This window comes from Dermacentor albipictus, unplaced genomic scaffold (genome assembly GCF_038994185.2).
Source record: "Dermacentor albipictus isolate Rhodes 1998 colony unplaced genomic scaffold, USDA_Dalb.pri_finalv2 scaffold_53, whole genome shotgun sequence".
NCBI classification, from domain to species: Eukaryota; Metazoa; Arthropoda; class Arachnida; order Ixodida; family Ixodidae; genus Dermacentor; species Dermacentor albipictus.
In genome coordinates, this window is record NW_027225607.1 from 550,117 (window position 1) to 574,706 (window position 24,590).

The 24,590-nt window shown below is 49.3% G+C and overlaps 2 protein-coding genes across 2 annotated transcripts in view; both read right to left on the reverse strand.

Moving 5' to 3' along the window:
- Positions 1-24,590, reverse strand: part of LOC135900795 (splicing factor C9orf78) — a 253,901-nt gene that overhangs the window by 83,681 nt on the left and 145,630 nt on the right. The gene's annotated exons all lie outside the window — the stretch shown is intronic.
- LOC135900720 (uncharacterized) lies at positions 1,927-3,725 on the reverse strand. Its single transcript, XM_070530141.1, has 2 exons — positions 2,730-3,725; positions 1,927-2,028 (listed from the first exon to the last, which is right to left on the reverse strand). The coding sequence occupies exons 1-2, from the start codon at positions 3,723-3,725 to the stop codon at positions 1,927-1,929; spliced, it is 1,098 nt and encodes a 365-aa protein (XP_070386242.1).

Consider the following 24,590-nt stretch of genomic DNA (forward strand, 5'->3'; position numbering starts at 1 on the left):
CCAATTTCCATTAAAGGAAACAAATGGATTGCTGTTGCAACAGATTATGCCGTGAGATATACCACCACATGAGCGATGCCAACCAGCTGTGCTACAGATGTCGCCGACTTCTTACTATATGACATCATCCTGCACCACGCCCTTCGCCAGTTACTCACGGATCGTGGCCGCTACTTTCTATTGAAGGTCATTGATGATCTGCTCCACTCCTGTTCTACAGATCACCAGCTTGCTATCACGTACCACCCTCAAACGAACGGCCTCACTGAGCGACTCAACCGCCCACTAACTGAAATGCTGGCCATGTATGTTTCCGACAATCACTGGGACTGGGATGTCGCTTTACCATACATCACTTTCGCATACAACTCGCCCCGCCATGACATTGTCGGATTCTCACCATTTTAACTTTTGTATGGCTGCGACCCCACCTTGCTCTTTGACACGTTGCTACATTCTGCAGTACGATCACCCAGTACTGGTTATGCTCGCGATGCTATTGCCTCAGCCTCCCAGGCTTGAGAGGTCGCCCGTCACCGCCTCAAAGTCTCGCCAGCTTCTCAAAAGCGATGCTACAACCTTCGGCACCGAGACCACCATTTTTTATCTGGTTCCCTTGTCCTTCTCTGGACGCCTTCATGTCGCATCGGCTTGTCGGAACAACTACTTTCCCATTATTTTGGTCCACACCAGGTCTTATGTCAACTGTCCCACATCACATACGAGATCACCCCAGTCAGTCAGCCTTCAGTGCCTCCCAACATCCCCAGCGATGTTGTTCACGTCACCAGGCTCAAGCCCTAAGTCCCCCCATTTAAGTGAGGCTCTATAACTTGCGCCGGGTGGAGATAGCCTCTGAGTTTGGACTCCTCCCAGAGAAAATGGCAGTTCCAACCACCCCAGCCGATATGGAAGGCACAACGCCGATTCTGTACACTACTCAATCCGAATCCTTCTACACCGAATCCCTTTCACGGCATCATACATGAGGATGTTGAAAACTGCCTGGTGCACCATGAACGTGTGGCCGCGTTCAACAAGTGGGATGATGCAGACAAACTGAAAAATGTATATTTCAGCCTTAACAATGGCGCACGTGTTTCGTATGAGAACCGTGCAGATGCCTGTGGTGTTGAGCAAGGGTGGAAGCCAGACTCCAGCCGTCCCGAAGTAAAAAGCCGTTTATTTAGCATATACAACCAAATATATAATGAAGAACAGAAGCACCCCCTGGGGAATAAAGAACTGAAATGAATAACGAAACTGAATATAACATACTCCCTCCCTTATTTTTAGTGGTTAGTTGTTAGTAAGTATTAGTAACGAAAAACCCCAAAGCATGCACACTGTACTTATTTACACATGTTTACAAGCTATGTACACAGTGACAGAACACATATTTACAACACAATGTCAGACCACGAACTCATTGGTCCGATAGTCTTGGAGCCAGGCCGGTGGCCGGCGTTCTCGGGTCGGCCGCGTTGGACGTTGCACTGGCGACAGGCTCGTCGACTGCTGCTGCGGTATGCCAGGAGACAGTGCCTGCGTCCTGGGAGAAGGAGGCTGTAGCACGGCAGGCTGCAGCACATCGGGAGACAGCAGCTGCGGCGTGGCAGGCTGTAGTGCCTCAGGAGAACACGGCTGCGGCGTGGCAGGGTGGCAGGCTGTAGCGCCTCGGGAGACTGCGGCTGCGGCGTGGCAGGTGGGCCTGGTCCCCAGGTGCCCCTCTCCGGAACCCTTTGAGGGCATGAAGGGCACTGCCATGGCTTATCACCTGTGTGGGTGCGCAGATGGCTTTTCAGGTGGTCTCTGTTTGAGAAGCTGTTATGGCACAAATCGCACTTAAACAGACGCTCGCCAGTAGAGACCCTGGCATGTGCTTCCAGACTAATCAGTTTACGAGCCTCATAGTCACAGAGATTGTCACTGTTGGCTGTTGATGGAGAAATAGAAGGTCTGGATGCTGCGGTGGAGCGTGACTGATCCACAGTCTCTGTAGTCTGCGCGCTCAACTCGCTGCCTGCTCTGAAGGAGCAGCCAACAGACTTCTCAGCCACAGGTGAGCTGCACTGTCTGCCAACCTCGACCTGTCCGACGACGATGGAAGGGACGTGGCATGCCGTTCTGGCAGTGATACTTTCAGCTAGGCTCATCGCATTTGTGAGGCCTTTTTTCCAGATGCGTTGCAGTACGTAGCACATTGCTACGTCTGCTACAGTGTTTGTGGACCCCTTAGCAAGACCCAACTCGGGACTGAAAAGTGAACTGAACTCATGCGCTAAGGCTGGCGGAAGAGCTTTGTTATAGGGCTGCGTGCTTGACGGTGTGGAAAGAGAACAGGATAGCGGGTCAACAAGAGTCGGCTGCGGAGCAATGGACGTGTATAAGCACTTGAGAGCAGAACCCTCAATGCGAAGATCCAAGGCTTTAATGCCGTCAAGACCGATCAGAGAAGTGCCTCGGTGAACAACATAAGAACGTAGCAACGCTGTGCGGCCTTTAAATCGAAAGTCTGCCTGGAAACAACCTAGCACTGGAATCGGCCGTTGAGAGTAGTCAAACAGACTAACATGCGGAGCAGGCAGAAGCGGCACACTCCGAAAATATCGACTGAATTCTTGCTCCGACAGGATTGAAACAGACGACCCTGAATCAACAAGGAATGTCAAAGTGACATTCGCGACTTGCACTTGAATATGAATTCCGCTACGCGCGGAACGTTGCACAGTCAAAACTTCCGCAGCACTACTGCATGACGAAACATCTTCATGAAATTCAACTTCACGCACTCGGCCTCGCATTTGGGTTAGCTTGCGGTTGCATACCCTTTGAAAGTGGCCCTTGCGACCGCAAAACGAACAAGTCTTGCCTTGCGCTGGGCACTGCGGCGCTGACGCGATGTGGTCCCGCGAGCCGCATCGGAAACAATGCGGTGAGCCGGAGCGGCTACTCTGTTCTCGGTTCCGCTGAGGGGGGCGGTTCCGCTGCGGCGCACGTGAGCCGCCTGCGCTCCTCCTTAAATTCTGCTCTAAGGTGGCTGCCGGTTGTGAATTCCTTTTTTTCGAAGAATGCGACGATGGTTTTCGACGCTGCCGCAATGAAATTGCTTCGACCGAAGCAGAAAGCTCCTTTAGCTCTTCAGCCGCCTGCTCAAACTGAAGTGCAATTCCAACAGAATTCTCGAATGAAAGTGTAGAACCCTCGAGCAGTAACCGCTCACGTACGCGAGTGGAAGCTACGCCGGCAACGAATTGGTCCCGCAGAGCATCATCTTGCGAGGCAAACGAACAATGTGACGCTAGCTCCCGTAGAGCGGCAACAAAGTCATGAACGGACTCGCCTGTGTGTTGGCTGCGACGGTGAAAGCGATGACGCTCGATGATAACGTTGCGCGACGTCGAAAACTGGTGCCGTAATGCGGTGAGTGCAGAGTCGTATTCGTCAGGAGGGGCCACGACAGACTCGTCATCGGCGAGTGCTGCGGCACTTGGCGCGGCCGGTGCTGTGGCGCTGGTCCCTGCATGTAGCGTCTGATAAATACGCTGGCCTTCCGCCCCCAAACAATGCAAAAGAATAGCCTTGCGTTGCTCCGACTTGAATGCGGCGGCTCCGGATGCCAGCAAGCACACGTTGAACATCTGCTCCCACTGCTCCCATGGCAATGAGGGACGGCCAGGCGTCGGAAGGAAAAACGGTGGCGGAGCAAGCCCGGTGAAGCTCATGGTGGGCGGATACGGACGGCGCAGCGGGGCTGGGGGTACGTTCACGAAATCCTCGTCGCCAATGTGGTGTTGAGTGAGGGTGGAAGCCAGACTCCTGCCGTCCCGAAGTAAAAAGCCGTTTATTTAGCATATACAACCAAATATATAATGAAGAACAGAAGCGCCCCCTGGGGAATAAAGAACTGAAATGAATAACGAAACTGAATATAACAATGCCCTAATTTCATTGGCCGAATTAAAACGCTGGCATCTTGAGACGTATGCGAGCCCTGATCGCCGAGAGCGAGCTGAGCGTGATCTCCAGTCTTGTACTGGGGGCGAGCTCCACCACTGGAAAAGTTGGTGCCACCATCGGTGTTATGTGGAACGAGGGACGTGCTTCGGAAGCACCGAAGCGAGCTGAAAACGAAAGTTTAAAGTCCTAGCTGCGCTGCGGTTCTGATTATTTGGCGAGGCTTTACCACCTTGGGTGTCTACTTGGCAACATGTAAAAGTGCTATAATAGGTAGCAGCTGCCTTTGGAGGCGTGCAGCATGGTAGGCTACCGCTCGGCGCTGCAGTGCTGGACGTACGCAACGGAGCCTGGTGTCAACCTTATTCACACATAGTCGCAGGACAAGAAGCTGCGTGAAGCTCGGCTAGCGAAACTTAGAACCGGCAGACAGCCATCGGCTGAAACTCGGGTATGGACGTCCGCACGCCAAGTTTCATCCTAGACCCCAGCGCTCGTTTCTCCCCTGGCGGAACGATTTCACCGCCAACAGGTGTAGGTTTCCGCCGCCGCTTTCCTTCACGACTGCGCCCGCGTTCAGTTCACGCTGCGCGCGAGACATCTCGTTTGCAACGGCGACTCTTCGGATGACCGTAAATTATTATTGTTTTGTTAACTGTCACGACTGCAATGTAAACATGAAAGGGTTGATGCCACCAGTGAAATTCTGCCGATTCACAAATGGTACGAAAAAATCAGATGACAGACATGGATTACTGCGGTGCGCTGAACGAAGTAAACAACTGCCAAATGAAGCGAGCTCGTTCATTGATCACTCCTGAGTGTATGACGGTTTTTATATGTACCCACATGAATTTAATAATTACTCGATATATAATCCTTTTATTCATATCAAAACTTTCAGTTGTTCGACCAGCGCTTGCCCTGTCTTCTATCTCGTGTTTCATTTGTGTGTGCGCTGCCCAAGAATGGAAACCACTTCTGTTGTATGCGCTAGCAGTAGCCGAAGTTCACCCATGCCGAGAAATTGAATATGTGTACAATGCACTGAACATGACCGGAGTTCATTCCTGCATCACCACTGCACCGATTGTGCTGGAATGTATTTCTATGCGGCTGAAAGCACGCTCCCGCAGGGCGCGCCGAGTCATTGCGCCTGACGCATGTATGGAACCACGCGTCACTGACGTCACGCTGGTTCTACTTAAATGGCTGTGGAAATAAAGACGGGGCTCTTTCCCCTTGCTGGCGTTTTGGACTACAGTCGTCTCCTGTCTTTCGTCGATCACCCACTGATAGCGGCGGCGCCGATACGACATGGTGTCAGAAGTTATGCGATCCACCCACTTTTGAAAAGCGATGGAAAAGAGCGTCGAGACGTCGTCGGAAAGGGAGGCTGCAATGGCCACTGCATCGCCGCCGGGTCTTCAGCAGCCGCCACCGCTGGACTTCGACACTACCTCAGAGTGGCCGGCGTGGATACTGCACTTCGACGACTATCGCTATGCGTCGGGCCTGAATGAGCGCCTGGAAGAGGCACAAGTACGCACTCTGCTTTATACCATGGGTCGACAAGCAAGGGACATCTTCGCCACCTTCAATCTTTCTGCAGAAGATTCGAAGAAATTTGAGCTGGTCAAAAAGAAGTTCGACGATTACTTCATCAAGGAGAGCAACGTTGTCTACGAGAGCGCTTGCTTTCACAAGCGGCACCAGATGCCTGGCGAGCCAATTGAATAGTTTACGACTGCTTTACACGTCTTGGCGGACAAATGCGACTTCGGAGAATTCAAGCAGCGCCTCATCAGGGACCGGTTCGTCGTGGGCCTGCGGGATGAAATACTTTCCGAGTCGCTCCAAATGGATCCCAAGCTGTCTCTCGCAACAGCTCTGGCGAGGGCCCGCCTTAAAGAGACCGTTCAGCAGCAGCAAGAAGAACTTCGAAACTGCAACGAAGTCCACAAATACACACTGTGCAAGCCATGTGAGGACGTCAATGTCGACGCCGTGGGCTACCGCAGGAAACCGCAACGCAGCAAGGAAACCTGGCCGACATCAGCTCGTTCCGAGGGACCGTGCATCTTCTGCGGAGGCAACTCGCAGCCAAGGTCAGCTTGCCCAGCGAGAGGCCCGAGGTGCTTCAACTGCGGCTTAAAGGGACATTTCGGCAAGGCGTGCCTCAAAGGGACTTCTCCAGGCTACCAGCGTAAGGTACAAGTGTCGTCTGTACAAAAGGACAGTGGGGAGGTTTTTTTGGGTGCGGTCGAGGCACCTCGCGCCAAAGCACGTTACATTCAGGTATTGCTTAACTCCGTGCCCGTTTTTGCAAAGGTCGACTCAGGCGCAGAAGTGTCCGTAATTCCCGCATCATTTCCGGGTCTTCCCACGAGCTTGGAAAAAGTCGACGAGGTCTTGACTGGCGCTAGCGGTGAGCACTTAAATGTTCTGGGCAAGTTTCAGGCGGATATATTTTGGAGGGGACAAACTTCGCGCCAAACGTGTTATGTGGTCAGTCCTTTGCGTCATGTACTGCTGGGTTTGCCGGCTCTCGAAGCGTTGGGAGTCATCAAGTTCGTTGACTTTGTGGCTCACACGGAACCCAACTACGAAGTTTTGTGCCCTCAGGTTTTCAACAACTTGGGCACTATGCCGGGGGAGTATACAATAAGGCTTAAACCAAATGCTGTTCCATTTGCAATAAGCGCACCGCGCAGGATTCCTATACCGCTTCAGGAACCTGTGAAACGAGAACTCGAGAAGATGGAACAAATGGGCGTCATTCGTAAAGTCGAAGAGCCAACAGAGTGGTGTGCCGGCATTGTACCTGTACAAAAGCACTCGGGAGATGTAAGGATCTGCGTAGACCTTACGCAATTGAACAAGTTTGTCTTAAGAGAAAGATACACATTGCCTACTGTCGGACAAGCACTGGGCTCTCTTGCCGGTGCAAAATGGTTTTCCAAATTAGACGCGAATTCCGGCTTCCATCAGGTGCGACTCAGCAAGGCCTCAGAAGTGCTGACCACGTTCATTACACCATTTGGGCGGTACTGTTTCACTAGGTTGCCATTCGGGATTACATCAGCTCCAGAGTATTTTCAAAGAAGAATGTCAGAAATCCTGGCAGGCCTTCCTGGCGTCGTTAACCTGATGGACGATATTCTCATTTTTGGCGACAGCAAAGCGCAACATGACTCTAGACTATCGAACGTCTTAGCTAAGCTGGCCCAGTCTAACGTTACCTTAAACAAAGCAAAGTGTGTGTTTGGTGTTCGAAGCATAAGCTTTCTGGGCCATGTACTCAGTGAGGAAGGTGTGCAGCCGGATCCGGCCAAACTCAGAGCCATTAAAGAGCTGAAAGCACCCTCTGATATATCGCAATTACGCAGTGTTCTGGGCATGGCCAACCACCTAGGCCGTGTTTCGCCGAACATGGCGCAAACCACTGCCCCGCTACGGGAGCTTTTGCAGAAAGAGACCGACTGGGCATGGGGCCCTGCTGAGAACACGGCTTTTGAACACGGCTTTTGATAACGGCGGACGCTCTTTCAAGAGCACCGACGAAAGCAGATAAACTAGCCGGCCAACTGACCGTCTCGGAAGTGTCGTCTTTCGTCAAAACATGCGTGCAAGGGCTTCAAATGGGTGACAATTTTGTTAACAGAATACGCGATGTGCAGAAGACTGACGTCGTTTGTCAAGCCTTGCTTAAGTTGTGTCGCCAAGGCTGGCCGAAAAAACCAAAGCTTCCTTGCTACTTGGTTCCGTACTGGCAGGAAAGAGCACTAATTGCCGAATGCAACAGCATGCTGCTAAAAGGGACAAGCCTGTTGGTACCTCAGTGCCTAAGAAAGGAAGTACTTAAAAACTACATGATGGACATCAGGGAATTGCGAGAACTAGAGCTTTGGCAAAGGAATTGGTCTGGTGGCCAGGCATCGGCGAACAACTTGCGCGGCAAGTGAAAGAATGTGTTACTTGTGCGCGCTTTGTCAACCAGAACTCGGAGCCATTGATTTCAACCCCAATGCCAAGTTTTGCGTGGGAACGAGTTGGGGTCGACTTGTGCTTTATTAACAACTGTCATTATCTTGTCGTGGTCGACTACCTGTCACGGTATCCGGAAGTAGCCCTCCTTCCCTCAACAAAAGCTAGGGTGGTGATAGAAATGCTAAAAAGCATTTTTGCACGCCATGGCATCCCGGAGACCGTAGTGACAGACAATGGACCACAATTTTCTTGTACAGAGTTTGATAAGTTTGCATACGATTATGGCTTTGGTCACGTCACTACTAGCCCTAGGTACCCTCAGGCTAATGGGGAAATTGAACGTATGGTTCAAACAGTCAAGCGCCTGATCCTTAAATCTAAGGACCCGTACCTGGCTCTGCTTGCCTACAGGGCAACCCCAGGCATTCTTGGCCCTAGTCCGGCTGAAATCCTCATGGGCCGGCGCCTTAGGATAAGAGTTCCAACGGCGCCGCAGTTGCGTGGTCCAGTGCAGCCACCGCTGCGTAATCTTGTGGCCAAAGACAGTGCCAACAAGAAGCTACAAGCACAATACTACAACAGACGCCACAGAACCCGAGAATTGAACAAACTAAAAGCTGGTGATTCCGTTTGGGTAACGAACATGAAGACTAGAGCAACGGTGCTAGCCACAGCCGCTACACCGCGGTCCTACGTAACACGCACCCAGGATGGGAGTACGCTGCGGCGTAACCAACGAATGCTCAACCACTTGCCAGAACAGAGGAAGGCAGAAGGCAGCTACGAGTTTCCAAACGAAAGTGAATCATCCGAATTGGTTTTTACGAACAGGGAGTCACCCGATACCTTAACAGATTCGTTACCTTTAGCATCGGGGGCTGTGACTTCAACTTTAGTACCTTCTGCTTCAGTGACTGTGACCAAGTCTGGTAGAGTGGTTAAGCGACCAGTTCGATACGGGATTGATGAATAAGGTTTTGTTCGTGGTAGATTACCACTGAGGGTTCTTGCTTTGTTCATGTGCGGGTGTGCTAAATGTCATGCACGAAAACCACTTTCATTTTGCAAAAGGGGGGATGTGCTGGAATGTATTTCTATGCGGCTGAAAGCACGCTCCTGCAGGGCGCGTCGAGTCATTGCGCCTGACGCATGTATGGAACCACGTGTCACTGACGTCACGCTGGTTCTACTTAAACGGCTGTGGAAATAAAGACGGGGCTCTTTCCCCTTGCTGGCGTTTTGGACTACAGTCGTCTCCTGTCTTTCGTCGATCACCCACTGATAGCGGCGGCGCTGATACGACACCGATCAATCGAGTTACCGGACGATGCACGACCACGTCTTAGTCGCGCCGGCATTGCTGAAGCAGAAATGATTGCTAATACTTTCAACTTCCGTCTCTTGAGCTCTGTTAAAAAATGGCCAAGCAATTTACATTGCTGCCTCTATTCTATATTGTAGGGGACGTACTAGTTAAAGTTGTGGGCACATGTCGTACTTGTGCTATGCAGCGATATATTTTGTTGATTTCCGCACAGTGTCAATGGAAGTCCGTTGTCATCATCAGAGACAACACGGATTTGTAGCAAACATTTGTTGAGAAACTGCAAAAATGACTTGAGCTCGTATGTGCTGTATGTATGTGCCGCATTGTATGTGCCGACGATTTTTCCGGCGGCACATACGATGTCATTTACACTTACCTGCTCAGCGCCACTTACATGGCCAAGCAGACACTGCCCTTTCGCCGTATTGCAGCCATAAAAATAATCGTCAATCGTACCGATCCTCTCAAAGGTAAATAGAAGCGTGTACAGTCTGTTTCACACTTAGGGGAAAACTCGGAACGTATTGCATCGCGATGCGGCAAGCAATGGAGTCGTGCGGCGGCAGCAGCTCGAGCAGGCGAAGACGCTCGAGGGGTGGAGTCGTGATCTGCGTCGTCTGCTATGGTGGTGCACGCTGGCCGCATTGTCGGGAAACGTGCTACTGTCTGGGGCAGTGCGCCGATTTCATCAGTACTGCGGGAAGTGAGCTGATAATCTTCACTAAACATTGTGCGATGCCAAACTCAGCTTTTATTGGCGATAATGGAGTTCCACAAACTTCTTTTGACAGCATGCTTTGTTTGTTCTTTTGAAAGGCCGGGGTACTGAGCTCATGCACACATATTTCTTCACTGTGTGTGCTACTATAATAAGCTGCGACAAGACGCACCAAGATGTGCACGCAACATGCTCAGTCTTTATTTGACTCGAAAGGAAAACAAAGCACTCAACAATAATAACTATGAGGGTCAAACACGATGAAACAAATGGATATGATTAAAGGAGTGTTTTAGGTTGAAACATTGAGCTGGAAGTGATTTTTTTCGACAATCAATCACTACACCACACAGACCCTGCCCGCCAGCGGGGAATTGGACACATCACGCTCCGAACTTCAGTTAGTCTCTCGTCATGTCCCCAGCAGCAGCGATGATGGCGCTCATCGTGGAAGGCAGTGAAGTGTAGAGTGACTTGATCAGGGATGTGTTCATTCGCAGCACGTCTCAGTCGCTGACGATGGTAGATCGAAGCCTATCCTCGGGTGACAGATAGAGGGTATCGTGTGCCAGCGATACTTTCAACGAGCCCCAGACATTTCAAAAGATGATGTCGCCCGGGGGTTGAGGCGGCTACTCCAAGAGAGTGACGGCGTGCTATTCCAGCAGTTCTTGCACAACACGAGCAGTGTGGATCGGCAGCCTATCGTGTTAGGATATCTAGTCGGCTTCCAGGAATGGGCCGTCAAGAATGTACGGAATCAGTACGTCGTCTGCGACTGCCCTGCACCCTTCAGCAATGAACATACCTTCGAGGCGTACCAGTGGGAGTCGCACAACGCTTAGTAAAGAACACCGGCTCATTTCACACAGTAACGATGAGATCAGTGCACTGCAACTGATAGCAGAACGCTTCCCGACAATGCGGCCAGCACGCGCCGCCGTAGCAGACGACGCTGTTCAAGATCCCGCCCCTCAAGCACCTGCGCGAGCTGCTGCCGCCGCCTGATTCAAGCGCTCGCCACATTGCGATGCAATGCGCTCCCAGTTTTTCCCTAAGGGTGAAACAGACTGTACATCGTCCTTTGAATAAAACGTCCACGCACACACGTAGGCACACACCGTGCGCGGTACGAAACGTGCCCAAACACACGCAGTGGAAGAGGCAATCAAGGCGGTGCGAACGAGAGATGGCAGAGACATACCACCCGATAGTTGAATTTTGCCCCGCATGCGGCACTCTCAACACTGGCACAGCAGTGCCGCTCTCGGTGCCGTTCTTGTCTATGCAGCAAGCACAGATGCGAGGAAGATTTCTGCTACGGCGCTGGGACTGCGATGTTCGGTGAGTAGCAGGAAACGCATACTGAGATGCTCGCCCACACCCGCTGCCCGGCTAATGTCATGACAGTTTGGTTTAAGAAGTTGTTGATGCTATATACTGGCAAGTTCACTGGAACAGAAAGGGAGTGGTAAGACACACATTAAAAAAAGACATGGCATATGGTCATGTTTGTGTTATGAATTATGAAATGCACTGGATTACAAAAAAGAAGCAGAGGTAAATCGCATGCTGAGACGACCGATAAACATACAGTGCGACGCAACTTGAGAAAAAATATTGAAATGTCCAAGAATTTAGAAGACAAAAAAGATTGAATCATCGCGACAGCACATCACAGTCGACGTAGGCGTCGAAGTCTCTATGACTAAATTATTTTTGAACAGTTCTGATAGCGTCTGCGCAACAATGGTTGTTAGTGTACTGTCAAATGCTCATATGCTGCAGCCTAAAGCTCACGGCAGGGTGCGAAAACGTGTACACAGCGAAAGCAAAACATTGCATGCGGACATGCATGCAGACGCACAGTCGGTCACTACGAGCCCGTGTGATCGCTGCATTTAGGCTTCATTTTTTTATGCCCCATACGGTTATACAGGCAGCCCACTATAAGAACATATTTCACATAGTTTACTCTCAGCGTTTGCCTACCTTTCACGCAAGAAGCCGGTCCGGGAGACTCCATCGCATTGACTGCGCACAGTGGCGTTCACTGCACGTATTCGGAAAAGAGATAGCGTCTGTAAACGATGCTGTGCTTTCAGTTTGCCCAAGATTATTATATTAGATCTTCCCTCGTATTGACAGTACCTACATAAATGTCAAGGAGCGCTGCCGCGTGGCGTTTTAATTGAGCGCCGTAAACGAAACCTATGAGTATACTTACCAACCTGGCGAGATCAAAAATCGGTAGACTTTATTCGCGTCAACAGGGGGGGTTCATCCAACCTTTCAGGCATGTTCGATGAGAACTTTTTCAGGACCTTGCAGTAGCAGACTTTGCTCACTTCAAAAATTTGGCTGAGTAGCTTTGCTCAAAACATGGTCCAGACTGACGGCCCTTCACTAGCAGCAGGTGTTGGAGGGTAGTGTTGCACATTGATGAGCGGAACTCAGTCCTAGTTTTTCGCGTCATGCTAAAAATCCTCTCACATTCTGCGTTGGTATGCAGTATCACGAGTAAATCCAGCATCACCTTAGCGACTCGGTGAAACATGTTTTCCATCAGTGTTTTTCATTTTTCCAACCATAGAACACTGCACGTCCCGCCTTTCTTCATTCAGAATATCTTCTGGAAGACTGTACGCCTGTAGTGTGGCAAACTCAGCTTCGAGAGCATCTAAAGCATCTTCACCAAATTCATTGAAATCTTGGGGCAGCAGCTGAGGAAAACTCTAAATAAAGAAACGACGACTAAATAAGTTTCAGGGTGGCCACCTCCGTATTCTTCAGAATTGCGTTTCAATGTTGCGTCCACATTCACAGCACTCCTCCTCGTCGTATTTCAGAAATATTTTCTGTGGAAGAGGCCCAACGTAGTCGCTGACACTAAGGGGTAGGTTGTGCTTGACGAGGAATCCCGTAGACATGCATTCCACACGTATGACACTGTCGTTGCACTTATTCCGGCGAAAGTTCACTATGTTGCCATGCTGCTCAGCGGTGCAAACATAGCCTTAATGCTTCACCGTGGAAACGTGCAGTTTCAAGTCGCCTTTGACACAGTGAGACATGCTGACGTCGCATCCACACGTTGCACAAGATGCAAAATGTTCTTTTCTTGATGTCAAAAAGCACGGAAATTCAGAAGTATAAGATCGCAAAAGCTTCTGCAAATACCTTTTCTGCGCTTTGCTAGCGCCATGGCATCACACACACGAAGATTCTAAATTTACCCGGTGCACCGCGTACAGACGGCCTAGCCAACACTAATCATACACATAAAGAGCAGGAACAAGATGCACCATGCAGGAAGGCATGCCTGAAACGCAATAGGTATATTGGCTCTGGCTTTGGCTGACTTACTAGGCACCGTAGTCGGCTGCTTAGGAGATGATACCGATGGTGCTAGTGCGGCCGTTGTTGGTGATGCTGACGATTATGATGTGGCTGTAGATTCTGCGGTGCCGCTTTCGCAAAAACCAATGTTGCGCAAACTGAGACCACTTTTTGGGAGATATAAGACAGCAACCGTACAATTGGAAAGTTCAGTCGAAAATGGGGAGTCTCCCGGGCGAATCGGGAGGGTTGGCAGGTATGTATGAGAAGCACGCCACGTGATCCCTCATACTACGCAAGGGAGGCGCTTCCGACAGATGGCGACTCCATAACTCCTCGCCACCAATACAAATGCCGAATGAAGGTGTCGCAATGTATGTCGAGGAAATGACGCGTCTCTTTCAACGAGCCGACCCCAGCATGTCGGAAGAAAAGAGGGTGCAGTACCTGATGCGCGGAGGGAAAAAGCAGCTCTTCGGCAGTCTCGTGCGCAGTCCTCCCAAGACTGTGTCAGAAATTCTTTCTGCGGCTGTCACCATGGAACAGACTCTTCGGCAGCGGGCACCATCATACGAACGCCAAGTGAACGCTGCCTCACCTACGGACTTCTTTGGAGCTTTCGGGGGCCACGTCGATTTCTTTCGAACTCATTCGTTCCGTAATCCGCGAAGAACTACAGAAACTGTCGGTACCCTCACAGCCGATGCTCAGCTCTTTGTCCAGCGTTCTCTGTGACGAAGTCCAGCATGCGCTAAGAGAACCACCCTTCAACACAGAAGCTCGACTGCTAAGAACTGACAGATCCTGTATGTCATATTCGCAAGCTTTGAGGCAACTTGCCCCACCTTCCTGCCTGCTTCGCACCACGTGCCCGGCCATGGTACAGCCCATCCAAGCTGCCTTGTATTACCAGGACTACTGACAGGCCTCAAGGAAATCAGACGTGTGGCAGGCACCTGATCACCGTCCCCTTTTGCTTTCACTGTGGTGAAGCTGGGCACGTCTACTGACAGTGCTCCTACTGAGAGCTTGGACTACGCGGATTCTCAGCAAACTTGCCGCGATCTAGGCTCGGTCAGCGTCCCCCTGAAATTGAAGAATATATTGCCCAGCAGCGTGGATCCCCATCAGCTCGACACCCGTCATGCTCCCCTTCGTCGCGGCAATTTTCTCCGAATCACCATACGTATTTGAGCGTGGTGCAGGGTTGGTCGCCCAGCCCGCACTAGGAAAGCTAACCACAGCATCCTTCGGGGGCGAGGCTACTTAGTCTGGACGTCCTCAAGGAACCTTGCTGACGCATACACGGGAAGACGATACATCGACGATGACAGTACTTGTTGATTACAGAAGAATTTCCTTGGACATTCCTGTAAAGCTGGACGGTCGTGAATTGACTGCTTTGCTTTAGTGGACACTGAAGTGGATTATTCTTTAATCAGCGAAAAACTGGCCACCCTTCTGAAGAAAGTGACAACGCCTTGAAATAAAACGTCTAGAAGCGTATGGTGAGGGGCTAGTTGGTATGACATAATGAGAACAAAGAAAAACTGCGCAAAAGAAGGACAAGACAGAGAAAGAACCACACGACACAGGCGCAGACTAACAACTGGTTTAATGCTCCAACGCCTCTTTCCTACCAACAACAGAAGGCATGCGCACCAACCACAAAGACCATTGCCGCCATCATGTAGTCAAGCCTAGAAACGCCAATTCCTTGCGGTACAAATGTATGGAAGCCTCACTAACACATTTATCCGGCCCTATTCTCGCGATTTCTAAAGCTTCGATTACTTCACGCTCTTTCTTATCCCTTGCGCGTCCAACAATCTTAGTCCTGCCGAAACGTGGAGTACAGATTTTGCCGTCATTCCCGCAGGTCTGGCAATGCTTAGGAAGATGCTGTCCTCTAGAATCAATCCTTGGAGACACGTCCGCCTGTTGCAAGACTGGCTATGGTGTCTGTGCTTCAGCTTGAAGGGAACGGGCCCTGCAGGCTTCCGGGCTCTCAAGGGTTACCAGGCCCTGGCCCAATGATGTGCCGAGTTCCTCTGGAACACGCAGCGACGGAGTTTACCCAAGGCCCCCAGAAAGCAGGTTGGTGCTGTTCCGGTGTTATACCTTGGAGGGGCGGTCGTCCCAGACGAAGTTGAGAGTGTCCTCAGCAGGGTACCGAGTACCAGCAGGGTACCGAAGTCCCTCTGTGCAAGCACGAGGCTGTGGCGACGGCGCATAGGATTGCTGACAAAGTTCAAGGCGAAGAGAAAGAACGTTGCCATTCAGAATGCGTTGATGTGATCCGCAATACTTTCAAAGGCACGAAGAAAGAAAATTCCATGGTGAGATCGGTGGCAAGCTTTTTTAGGAACTCTGATCTTGCTTTGATGACGGCCGATAAAGAAGGAGCCTTTGTGGTCTTACCCCAGAAGCTTTTTAGTAATAAGGCCATGTCCGCTGTCTTAAAGAACTTTAGGATTGTAGATCTGAAACCGTCTAAAGTGAAGGCAAAGGCGGTTGCACTAATAAGGGATCTGAAACTCGATCGGCTAAAAAGTGAAGTGGTGAAAAACAAGGTCACTGTGCTCTCAGTGTTCTTCAGTGCCAAGAGCCACAAGATGGAGTGCCCTTTCAGAGCCATCGTTACGGAAACTGGTTCCTGGCAAGCTGTGGTCAGTCAGTACCTTCTGCGCCATCTGGGAAGTCTGACACCTGACAATCCGTACAAGGTCAGCAGCTCAGACCGTGTGGCGCAAGTACTAGGCGATAACCTTTCTGCTGTTAACTCGGGCATCTCGGTTGACATTGAAGAGCTGTTCTATTCCCTTCTTTAAAACTGATGGTAGCGCTAAAAAGGAACGGACACACTTTTCTTCGTGTGTCCGTTCCTTTTTAGCGCTACCATCAGTTTTAAAGAATGCATCACCAACTAGCCCAGCACCAAGTTTTATTGAAGTATATTTCTATTCCCTTCCCCACGAAGACCTGTTTTGCGCAATCCGGAACTGTATTGAATCATCTGGCGCTGTGTCTTTCCAGAATGCGTGTGGTATTTCTGTGGAAGGTTTTCTTGAGTTGCTTAAGGCTTATCTTTCTTCTACCATTGTGAATTTTCAGGATAAATTTTATGTGCAAAAACGCGGCATTTGTATCGGGTCATGTGTAGTCCCTGTTTTGTCCAAGATCCTTTTAGCCAAACTTGACCGCTCGCTATCACAGTACTTTCTGACGACTGCATCATTCGTGTGTTCCGATACAGCGATGATTTTTAAATTTTTTTATAATTTAGACCACAATGATAACGACACAGGTGGCATCGGAGGTTTTAGTATCCTTTAAGTTTGCTTTTGCCAGTTTTAATTTTACTATTGAACTTCCTGAAAACTCTTGCTTGCAATTCTTAGACTTCAAATTATTTTTTAACGATCCTGACAACCTCTGCTGGGCGTACATGCCTAGGTCGAAAAAAGCACTTCTACCCTTCAACTCGAGCCATTCGAAGCTGGTCAAGAGGGGGATCGCGTCAATGTGCCTCAGGGCTTCGTTAGTGAAGTCCTGTCCACATAAGGTTCAGTCTAGTTTTGATGCCCAAGCTGATCGCCTTCGGTCGGCCGGTTTTCCGTTGGCCCTTCTTTGGGCTGTTGCCGAGTCCCTGTTGAAGTCCTTCTGACCAAGTTCAAAGCCTCGTGGGGCAGATCCACAGGAGAGGAGGAAGTATGAAGTTATGCCCTATGTCCATAGGGTCTCGCACAGCCTGAAGAGGGTCGCGGGAAAATTCGGCATACAGGTTCTCTTTTCGGCACCTTGTAAGCTGTCCAGTCTGTGCAATTTAGTTAGACCTGGGGTGCGATCTTGTACGCGTTCCAAAATAGAACGGAGGCGGTTCGTTCCACCGAGCCAAATACGATTCGTCAATTTGAACCGTGCCGAACGCCATGACATCAATTGTGACGTGATATCTGCTGTCAATCATTCCGTGTCGTCTGCTATCGGATGAACGGAACGGAACATAGCGCCCGTTTCGTGACGTAAAGAACGGACTGCCTCCGTTCTATTTTGGAACGCGTACAAGATCGCACCCCTGATAGGGAAAAAAAAATCGAGTGCAGCACTAACCACAGGAAAAAGTTTGTGCCCTGTAGAGCGAATGTCATCTATGAGATTCCGCTGAGTTGTGGCAACGTGTACGTTGGACAAACAGGCCACTGCACTAATATTAGATTATTAGAACATGCCAATTCCCTAGATGATTCTAGAGGACAGCATCTTCCTAAGCATTGCCAGACCTGCGGGCATGACGGCAAAATCTGTACTCCACTTTTCGGCAGGACTAAGATTGTCGGATGCGCAAGGGATAAGAAAGAGCGTGAAGTAATCAAAGCTTTAGAAATCGCGAGATTAGGGCCGGATAAATGTGTTAGTGAGGCTTCCATACATTTGTACCGCAAGGAATTGGCGTTTCTAGGCTTGACTACATGATAGCGGCAATGGTCTTTGTGGTTGGTGCGTATGCGTTCTGCTGTTGGTAGGAAAGAGGCGTTGGAGCATTAAACCAATTGTTAGTCTGCGCCTGTGTCGTGTGGTTCTTTCTCTGTCTTGTCCTTCTTTTGTGCAGTTTTTCTTTGTTCTCATAAAAAATGTCACTTTGTACAGCTGGTGGGCACATCGTCACACCACTCAGCATGTGCACGGCAAGAATACAGATTTGTGGCACTACGTTTGTTGCCAGCTTGAGCATTCTCCCTCAGTGTTCTCGAGACCTAATCATCGGCATGGACTTTCTCAGGGAGCTATCATCGACATTTGACAATAATAATAAAAATAATTGGGGTTTTACGTGCCAAAACCACTTTCTGATTATGAGGCACGCCGTAGTGGAGGACTCCGGAAATTTCGACCACCTGGGGTTCTTTAACGTGCACCTAAATCTAAGCACACGGGTGTTTTCGCATTTCGCCCCCATCGAAATGCGGCCGCCGTGGCCGGGATTCGATCCCGCAACCTCGTGCTCAGCAGCCCAACACCATAGCCACTGAGCAACGACATTTGACAACGCCTCGTCACTTTCTCAACAAAGAGCGCCGCAGCGACGACCAACACCATCCACCCTCGAGCATCTCTTCAAGTCATTGACTAAAGCCCCTTGATAATTTCAAAGCAGCGACACTCTCCCCTTCACGGCGCTTTCCTCCTCGATTCTCCTCGCCCGCCGGCTGCACACGGCACGCTTTTTCTCCTGGGCTCCTGCGGACGGGCCGCAGGATTCTATGGAGGTGTATTATTTTGGGTCAGTTGCGCACCCCAATGGGGTTGAAAATTTTGACAAATGCTAATAACAGCATCGATAATGCTGGAGGCAACATTTATGAGGAGGTTGGTGTTTTCTTAAAGCCGTATGAATGGGGTATACCGATGTAAAAGGAGCTTTGAGGCGAGTTCTATACTCCAGCCAATTTTTCTGCCACATGATCAGATGCTTTACTTCGTGCGCCTGATCTAGTATTGCTTGTGACACATCCCTTTGTGTGTGGCTTAGGCGAAAGCCTTAGACCTCTATTTCAAGGTCCCGTTGTGAGCTACAGAAAATATCATGTGACCGAAGGAAGGCGGGAACCGAACCAAAGCATGTGCAGCCGCATATAAGAGACGATTGATGACTAGCAAAGTAATGATTCATTAGTGATTGGATTAAGATGAATTCAGGAGTATTAAGGATGATTAATGTGGATTAAAGTCGGTGAAGGTGCATTAGGGTGAATGAATGTAGATTAAGGTGCATAAAAGAGGACTAGGTTAGATTAAGGTCAATAAAGGTGGATTAGGGTGCATGAAGGCGCGTTGAGGTGCATTAGGACGATTATAGTGGATTAGGGTGGATTAAAGTGCATGAGGAAGGATGAGGGTGTATTAAGAAGGATTAAGAATGATTATGGTGGGCTAGGGTGAATTAAAGTGAATAAATGTGGATTCGGGTGGATTAAGGTGAATTAAGGACGATTATAGTGGATTAAAGTGAATGAGGAAGCATTAGGATTGATTAAGGAGGATTAAAGTGCATTAGGGAGGGTGAGAGTAGATTAAGGTCGATGAAGGTGGATTACAGTGCTGTAAGGAGGACCTTTATGGATTATGGTGGTTTAAAGTGAATGAAGAGGGATTAAGGTCGATGAATGTGGATTCCATGGATTAATGTGCATTAAGAGGATGATGGTTGACTGATCGGTCTTAATATCAATGAACCCTAATTCACCTTAATCCTCCTTCATCCACCTTAATCCTTATTCATGCACCTTAATCCAACTTAATCCTGCTTAATAGTCCCAATCTACCTTGATACACCCTAACCACCTCTATCAAACTTAATCCAGCTCCATGGTCCCTAATCCACCTTAATCTATCCTAATCGGTCTTATCACCCTTTATCAACCCTAATTCACGTTAATCCACATTATCCGACCTTAATCTTCTTTTATCCACCTTAATCCACCCTAATCATTGTTCATCCACTCTAATCGGTCATAATACCCTTTCACCAACCCTTCACGTTATTCCACCATAATCCTCCTCCACCCACCTTATTCTTTATTCATGCATCTTACTTAATGCACTCTAATCCACCTTAATCTTCTTTAATACACTCAAATCAATCTTAATCCTCCCTAATCCACCTTATGCCAATAACCAATGATTCATTAATTAACTTGGGCAATCATTCTCTTATACAGGGGTGGACATGCTTTGGGTCACCTGTGGCCTTCGTTGGGCCACGTGATACTTCCAGTTTACAACACGACCTTGAAACAGAGATCTAAAGGCTTTTGCCTTAAAACTTAAAAAAAGCTCAATGTTAACTAGCTAACGCTCATCACCTGCAATACCATAGATATACTTGCAACTAATTTTTTTCAGGGCGCAAAGCAGAATCTATAATGCTGCACTTCCGACTGAATAACAACAGTTAGCGACGTGCGAGGTGATGGAGCCGCCCCAGAATATTAAGCATACTGAGGACAAGCGCAAGAAAAATGTTGGTTAGCAGGCCAAAAGAATGAAAAAAAAACATGCAGCATTACAGGTTGCTTTGCTACGAGCTATAAGAAAGACGTCTCAGCTCGCAAACAACGCTGTTCTTTGTCGGAACGAAGTTCTTTCGGCCAATGTTATCCAGCCACTGCTTCCTGCGCAAGCCGTCACGCTTTCCTTGTGGTATTATAAAAACGGTATAACCATCTTCAGGCTTCTTGCTGCAGTTATATGCGCAACAGCCCGGCATAGCGCTAGCACATAGAGCAGGAAACAGGGCGTACAACGTTCACTACGCCGAGCCAGCCGTGCTCAGGAGAAAAATGGTGCGAACGAAAAAGAAAAACACAAGCAAAACTCAAGATCCGCGCGTTTCCAAGGGCAACGGCTGGGTGACCAATCGTCAGGCAGAAAAACCGGGGCAAAACTGGTTGCCGCGGGGGAACGTGCAAGGGGTGAGGAGGAGACGAGGAGGTCGCGCGGCGGCGGCGGCAGAGTTCTAAGAGTGTCGCTACTTTCAAATTATCAAGGGACTTTATCATCGACGACGCTGTCAAGTTATCACCGCGTGCAAGTGTCGTGGTTCAAGTGGCATGTGACAGACTCTTACACGGTGAAGCGGTTACAGAAAGCAATCGCTCTCTCCTGCTTTCTGAAGGTGTTTGCGTAGCAAGAAGCCTTATTGATCTCCATGAGGGCCACTGTGAGATTCCTGTCACGAACTTCAGCCATGAGCACCGACACGTTTTGCCGGGGACTGTCATCGCCTACGCCGACCCGATCGCCGATGTTACTGAGTGTTTTGTTTCCGATGCAATCGGCACTGCTGAAGCACCTCTATGCAACGTCGACATTAGTCCAATGCTTCCCGAGGAGAACAAACAGCCCCTGCAGAAGCTGTTGCTCGAGTTCCACTCTTGCTTTGCACGGTTGTTTAAGATACGTCAAACATCGATTGTGAAACACCGCATCATCACCTATGACAACATGCCCCCCCTTATGGCAACAGCCTTATCGTGTTTCCCCGACCGAACGACATGCAATTCAAACGCAGGTGAAGGAAATGCTTCAAGATGGTGTAATACAGCCTTCATGCAGTCCCTGGTCATCGCCAGTCATCCTTGTTAAAAAGAGATATGGCATGCTTCAGTTTTGTGTTGACTACCGGAAGCTAAACAATGTCACAAGAAAGACGTGTACCTATTGCCTCGTGTCGACGATTCTCTGGACAGGCTGAGGTGCGCAAAGTATTTTTCCTCTATCGATCTGAAAAGTGGCTACTGGCAAATTGAAGTAGATGAGCGGGACCGCGAGAAAACTACTTTTGTGACTCCAGATGGCCTTTACGAATTTAAAGTACTCCCTTTTGGCCTCTGTTCCGCTCCAGCCACATTCCAGCGAATGATGGATACTGTTCTCGCTGACCTCAAATGGAAAAGCTGCCTCGTCTATCTCGATGATGTCATTGTCTTTTCGGAAACTTTTGATGAGCACCTTCAATGCCTTCGGAATGTACTTGAAGCCATTCAATCGGCTGATCTTACACTCAAGCCAGAGAAATGCCATTTCGGTTACGAGGAACTGAAGTTCCCTAGTCACATCGTGAGCGCGGCAGGTGTTCGGCCCGATCCCGAGAAGACTGCTGCCATAGCTGTTTTTCCAGCTCCAACCGACAAGAAAAGTGTCAAATGATTTTCGGGCTTGTGTGCATACTATCGACGCTTCATTGAAAATTTTTCGAAGATTGCAGAGCCGCTATTTCACTTTATGCATGACGACGTGCCATTCCTCTGGACTGATGAAGAACAGACTACCTTTGCAGAGATACAACGTCGATTGTCTTCTCCTCTAGTGCTCGGTCATTTTGATGAGTATGCTGACACAGAAGTACGCCCTGACAGCAGTAATATCGGTCTCAGAGCTATCATGGTGCAACGGCAAGACGGGACTCAACGAGTTATCGCCTACGCAAGCTCCACTCTGTCACGCGCCGAGTGCAATTATTCCACCACAGAGAAGGAGTGCCTCGCGGTTATTTGGGCTACTACAAAGTTTAGGCCGTATCTCTACGGGCGGCCATTTAAAGTTGTGACCGATCATTACGCTTTGTGCTGGTTGACCAACCTCCGAGACCCTTCTGGACGATTGGCACATTGGAGTCTGCGACTCAAGGAATTTAACATCACTATCGTATACAAGTCAGGCAGAAAACATGAAGATGCTGACACGTTATCACGAGCACCTGTTGAATCTTAGAATCCTGACGTGGAAGATGACAGCGCCTCCCTGGGAGCCCTCAGCGGGCCGGATTTGCTCGCTAAACAGCAATCAGACGCTGAGTTAAGACCCATCATCGATCACTTAGAAGGCAGCATTGCATCCATTCCTCGCCGTATTTCGTGACGGTTCTCATTTTGCCTGCGAGAGGGCATCTTATACAAAAGAAACAAAGGTGCCGGCGAGAAACCACATCTAGTAGTGCCTCAAGTCCTTCGCGACGGCATCCTATTAGCCTGCCACAACGAGCCGGCATCTGGTCACTTTGGCTACTCAAGGACTCTGGACAGGGTACGACACCAGTACTACTGGCCTAGACTGACTGCTTGCATCAAATGCTACCTTCAAGCCTGCAGGCCTTGTACAACCCATCGACCCTCCGTTTTCGCCGTTTGATCAAGTTGGAATGGACCTTCTTGGACCATTTCCCTTATCTTCCTCCGGCAATAAGTGTATTATTGTCGCAACTGATTACTTGATGCGTTACACTGAGACGAAGGCACTACCACGTGGGGCAGTATCTGAAGTTGCCCAGTTTTTTATGCATGACATCATGCTTCAGCATGGCGCACCGTCATTCATCATCACTGACCGAGGGACGACATTTACAGCAAAGCTTCTGGACGACATCTTCAAGTTGAATTACACGAGTCATCGAAAGGCCACTGCATCCCCCCCTCAAACTAACGGCTTGACAGAAAGACTAAACAAAACACTGGCAGACATAATCTCTATGTACGTGGATGTGCAGCACAAAACGTGGAACAAGATCCTGCTGTACGTAACGTTTGAGTACAACACTGCCATGCAGGAAACAACATGATTCACACCGTTTCGCCTCGTTTATGGGCGAGATGTTCACATTATGCTAGACGCCATAATTCCGTATGAAGACATTGATAAGCTTGACCAGTTAGCTCCTGACGTCGAGGAGTACATTCAGCGTGCTGAGGAAGCACGTCAACTGGCCCATGTGCACTAAGACAGCCGCAGTGTACAGATGCAATACGGTACAATCTCTACCATCGACAAGTTACCTATGAGCCTGGTGACCAAGTTTGGGTTTGGACTCCCATTAGACGGCGAGGTCCCAGCGAGAAACTCTTGAGCAAGTACTTCGGACCATACAGAGTGCTAAGGCACGTAAGCGACGTGAACTATGAAGTGATTCCAGACAAAGACCTTCCATTGCCCAAGCGCCAACTACCACGTGCAGAGATTGTACATGTCGTCCGCCTCAAGCCGCATTTTACATGGTGATGTTAATATAGTGTACTGGTATGGTATGAAGAACTTTATTTGGTCCTGAAGGTCAACCATAGGTTGACACGGGCCGCTCCCACGTTGGGACTGTCAGGCTGAGCCCTTCAGCCACATCGCGGGCCTTCTGGACTGCCCGTAATTGGTCAGAGAGTGATTTGCTGTGTAGCATTTGCCGCCACCATTCTTCTTCCTTGTCACAGTCTGTGAAGACCGCGGGGCACTGCCAAAGCATGTGGTCAAGAGTAATGATGCCATTGCACTTATTACAGTTGATTTGAGTTTCCCTCTCAGGATAGATTCTGTTAATAAAATATGGACTTGGGTATGTTCTAGTCTGTAGCAAACGTAATGTGACCGCTTGGGCTCTGCAAAGCTTACCGTGTGGCAATGGGTACTCCCTTCTGCTTAAATAATAATGCTTCATGATTTCGTTATATGTTAATAATCGATCCCTGTGTTCACCGGGTGAAGTGTAAGTTGCTCGGTCTTGAAGAACACGGCTAGAAAGTCCTCGTGCTGCTTCATTTGCCACCTCATTGAGGTTTCTCCGAGCTCCGTCCACTACCCCCAGATGTGCAGGAAACCAGCGCATTTCAATCCTCTCACTGTTGACCTTGTCTAGTAATTTTGTTGCTATCCGTGTCACATATCGGTTGGTAAAGTTGCGTATGGCTCTTCTAGAGTCGCTGTAAATATGTG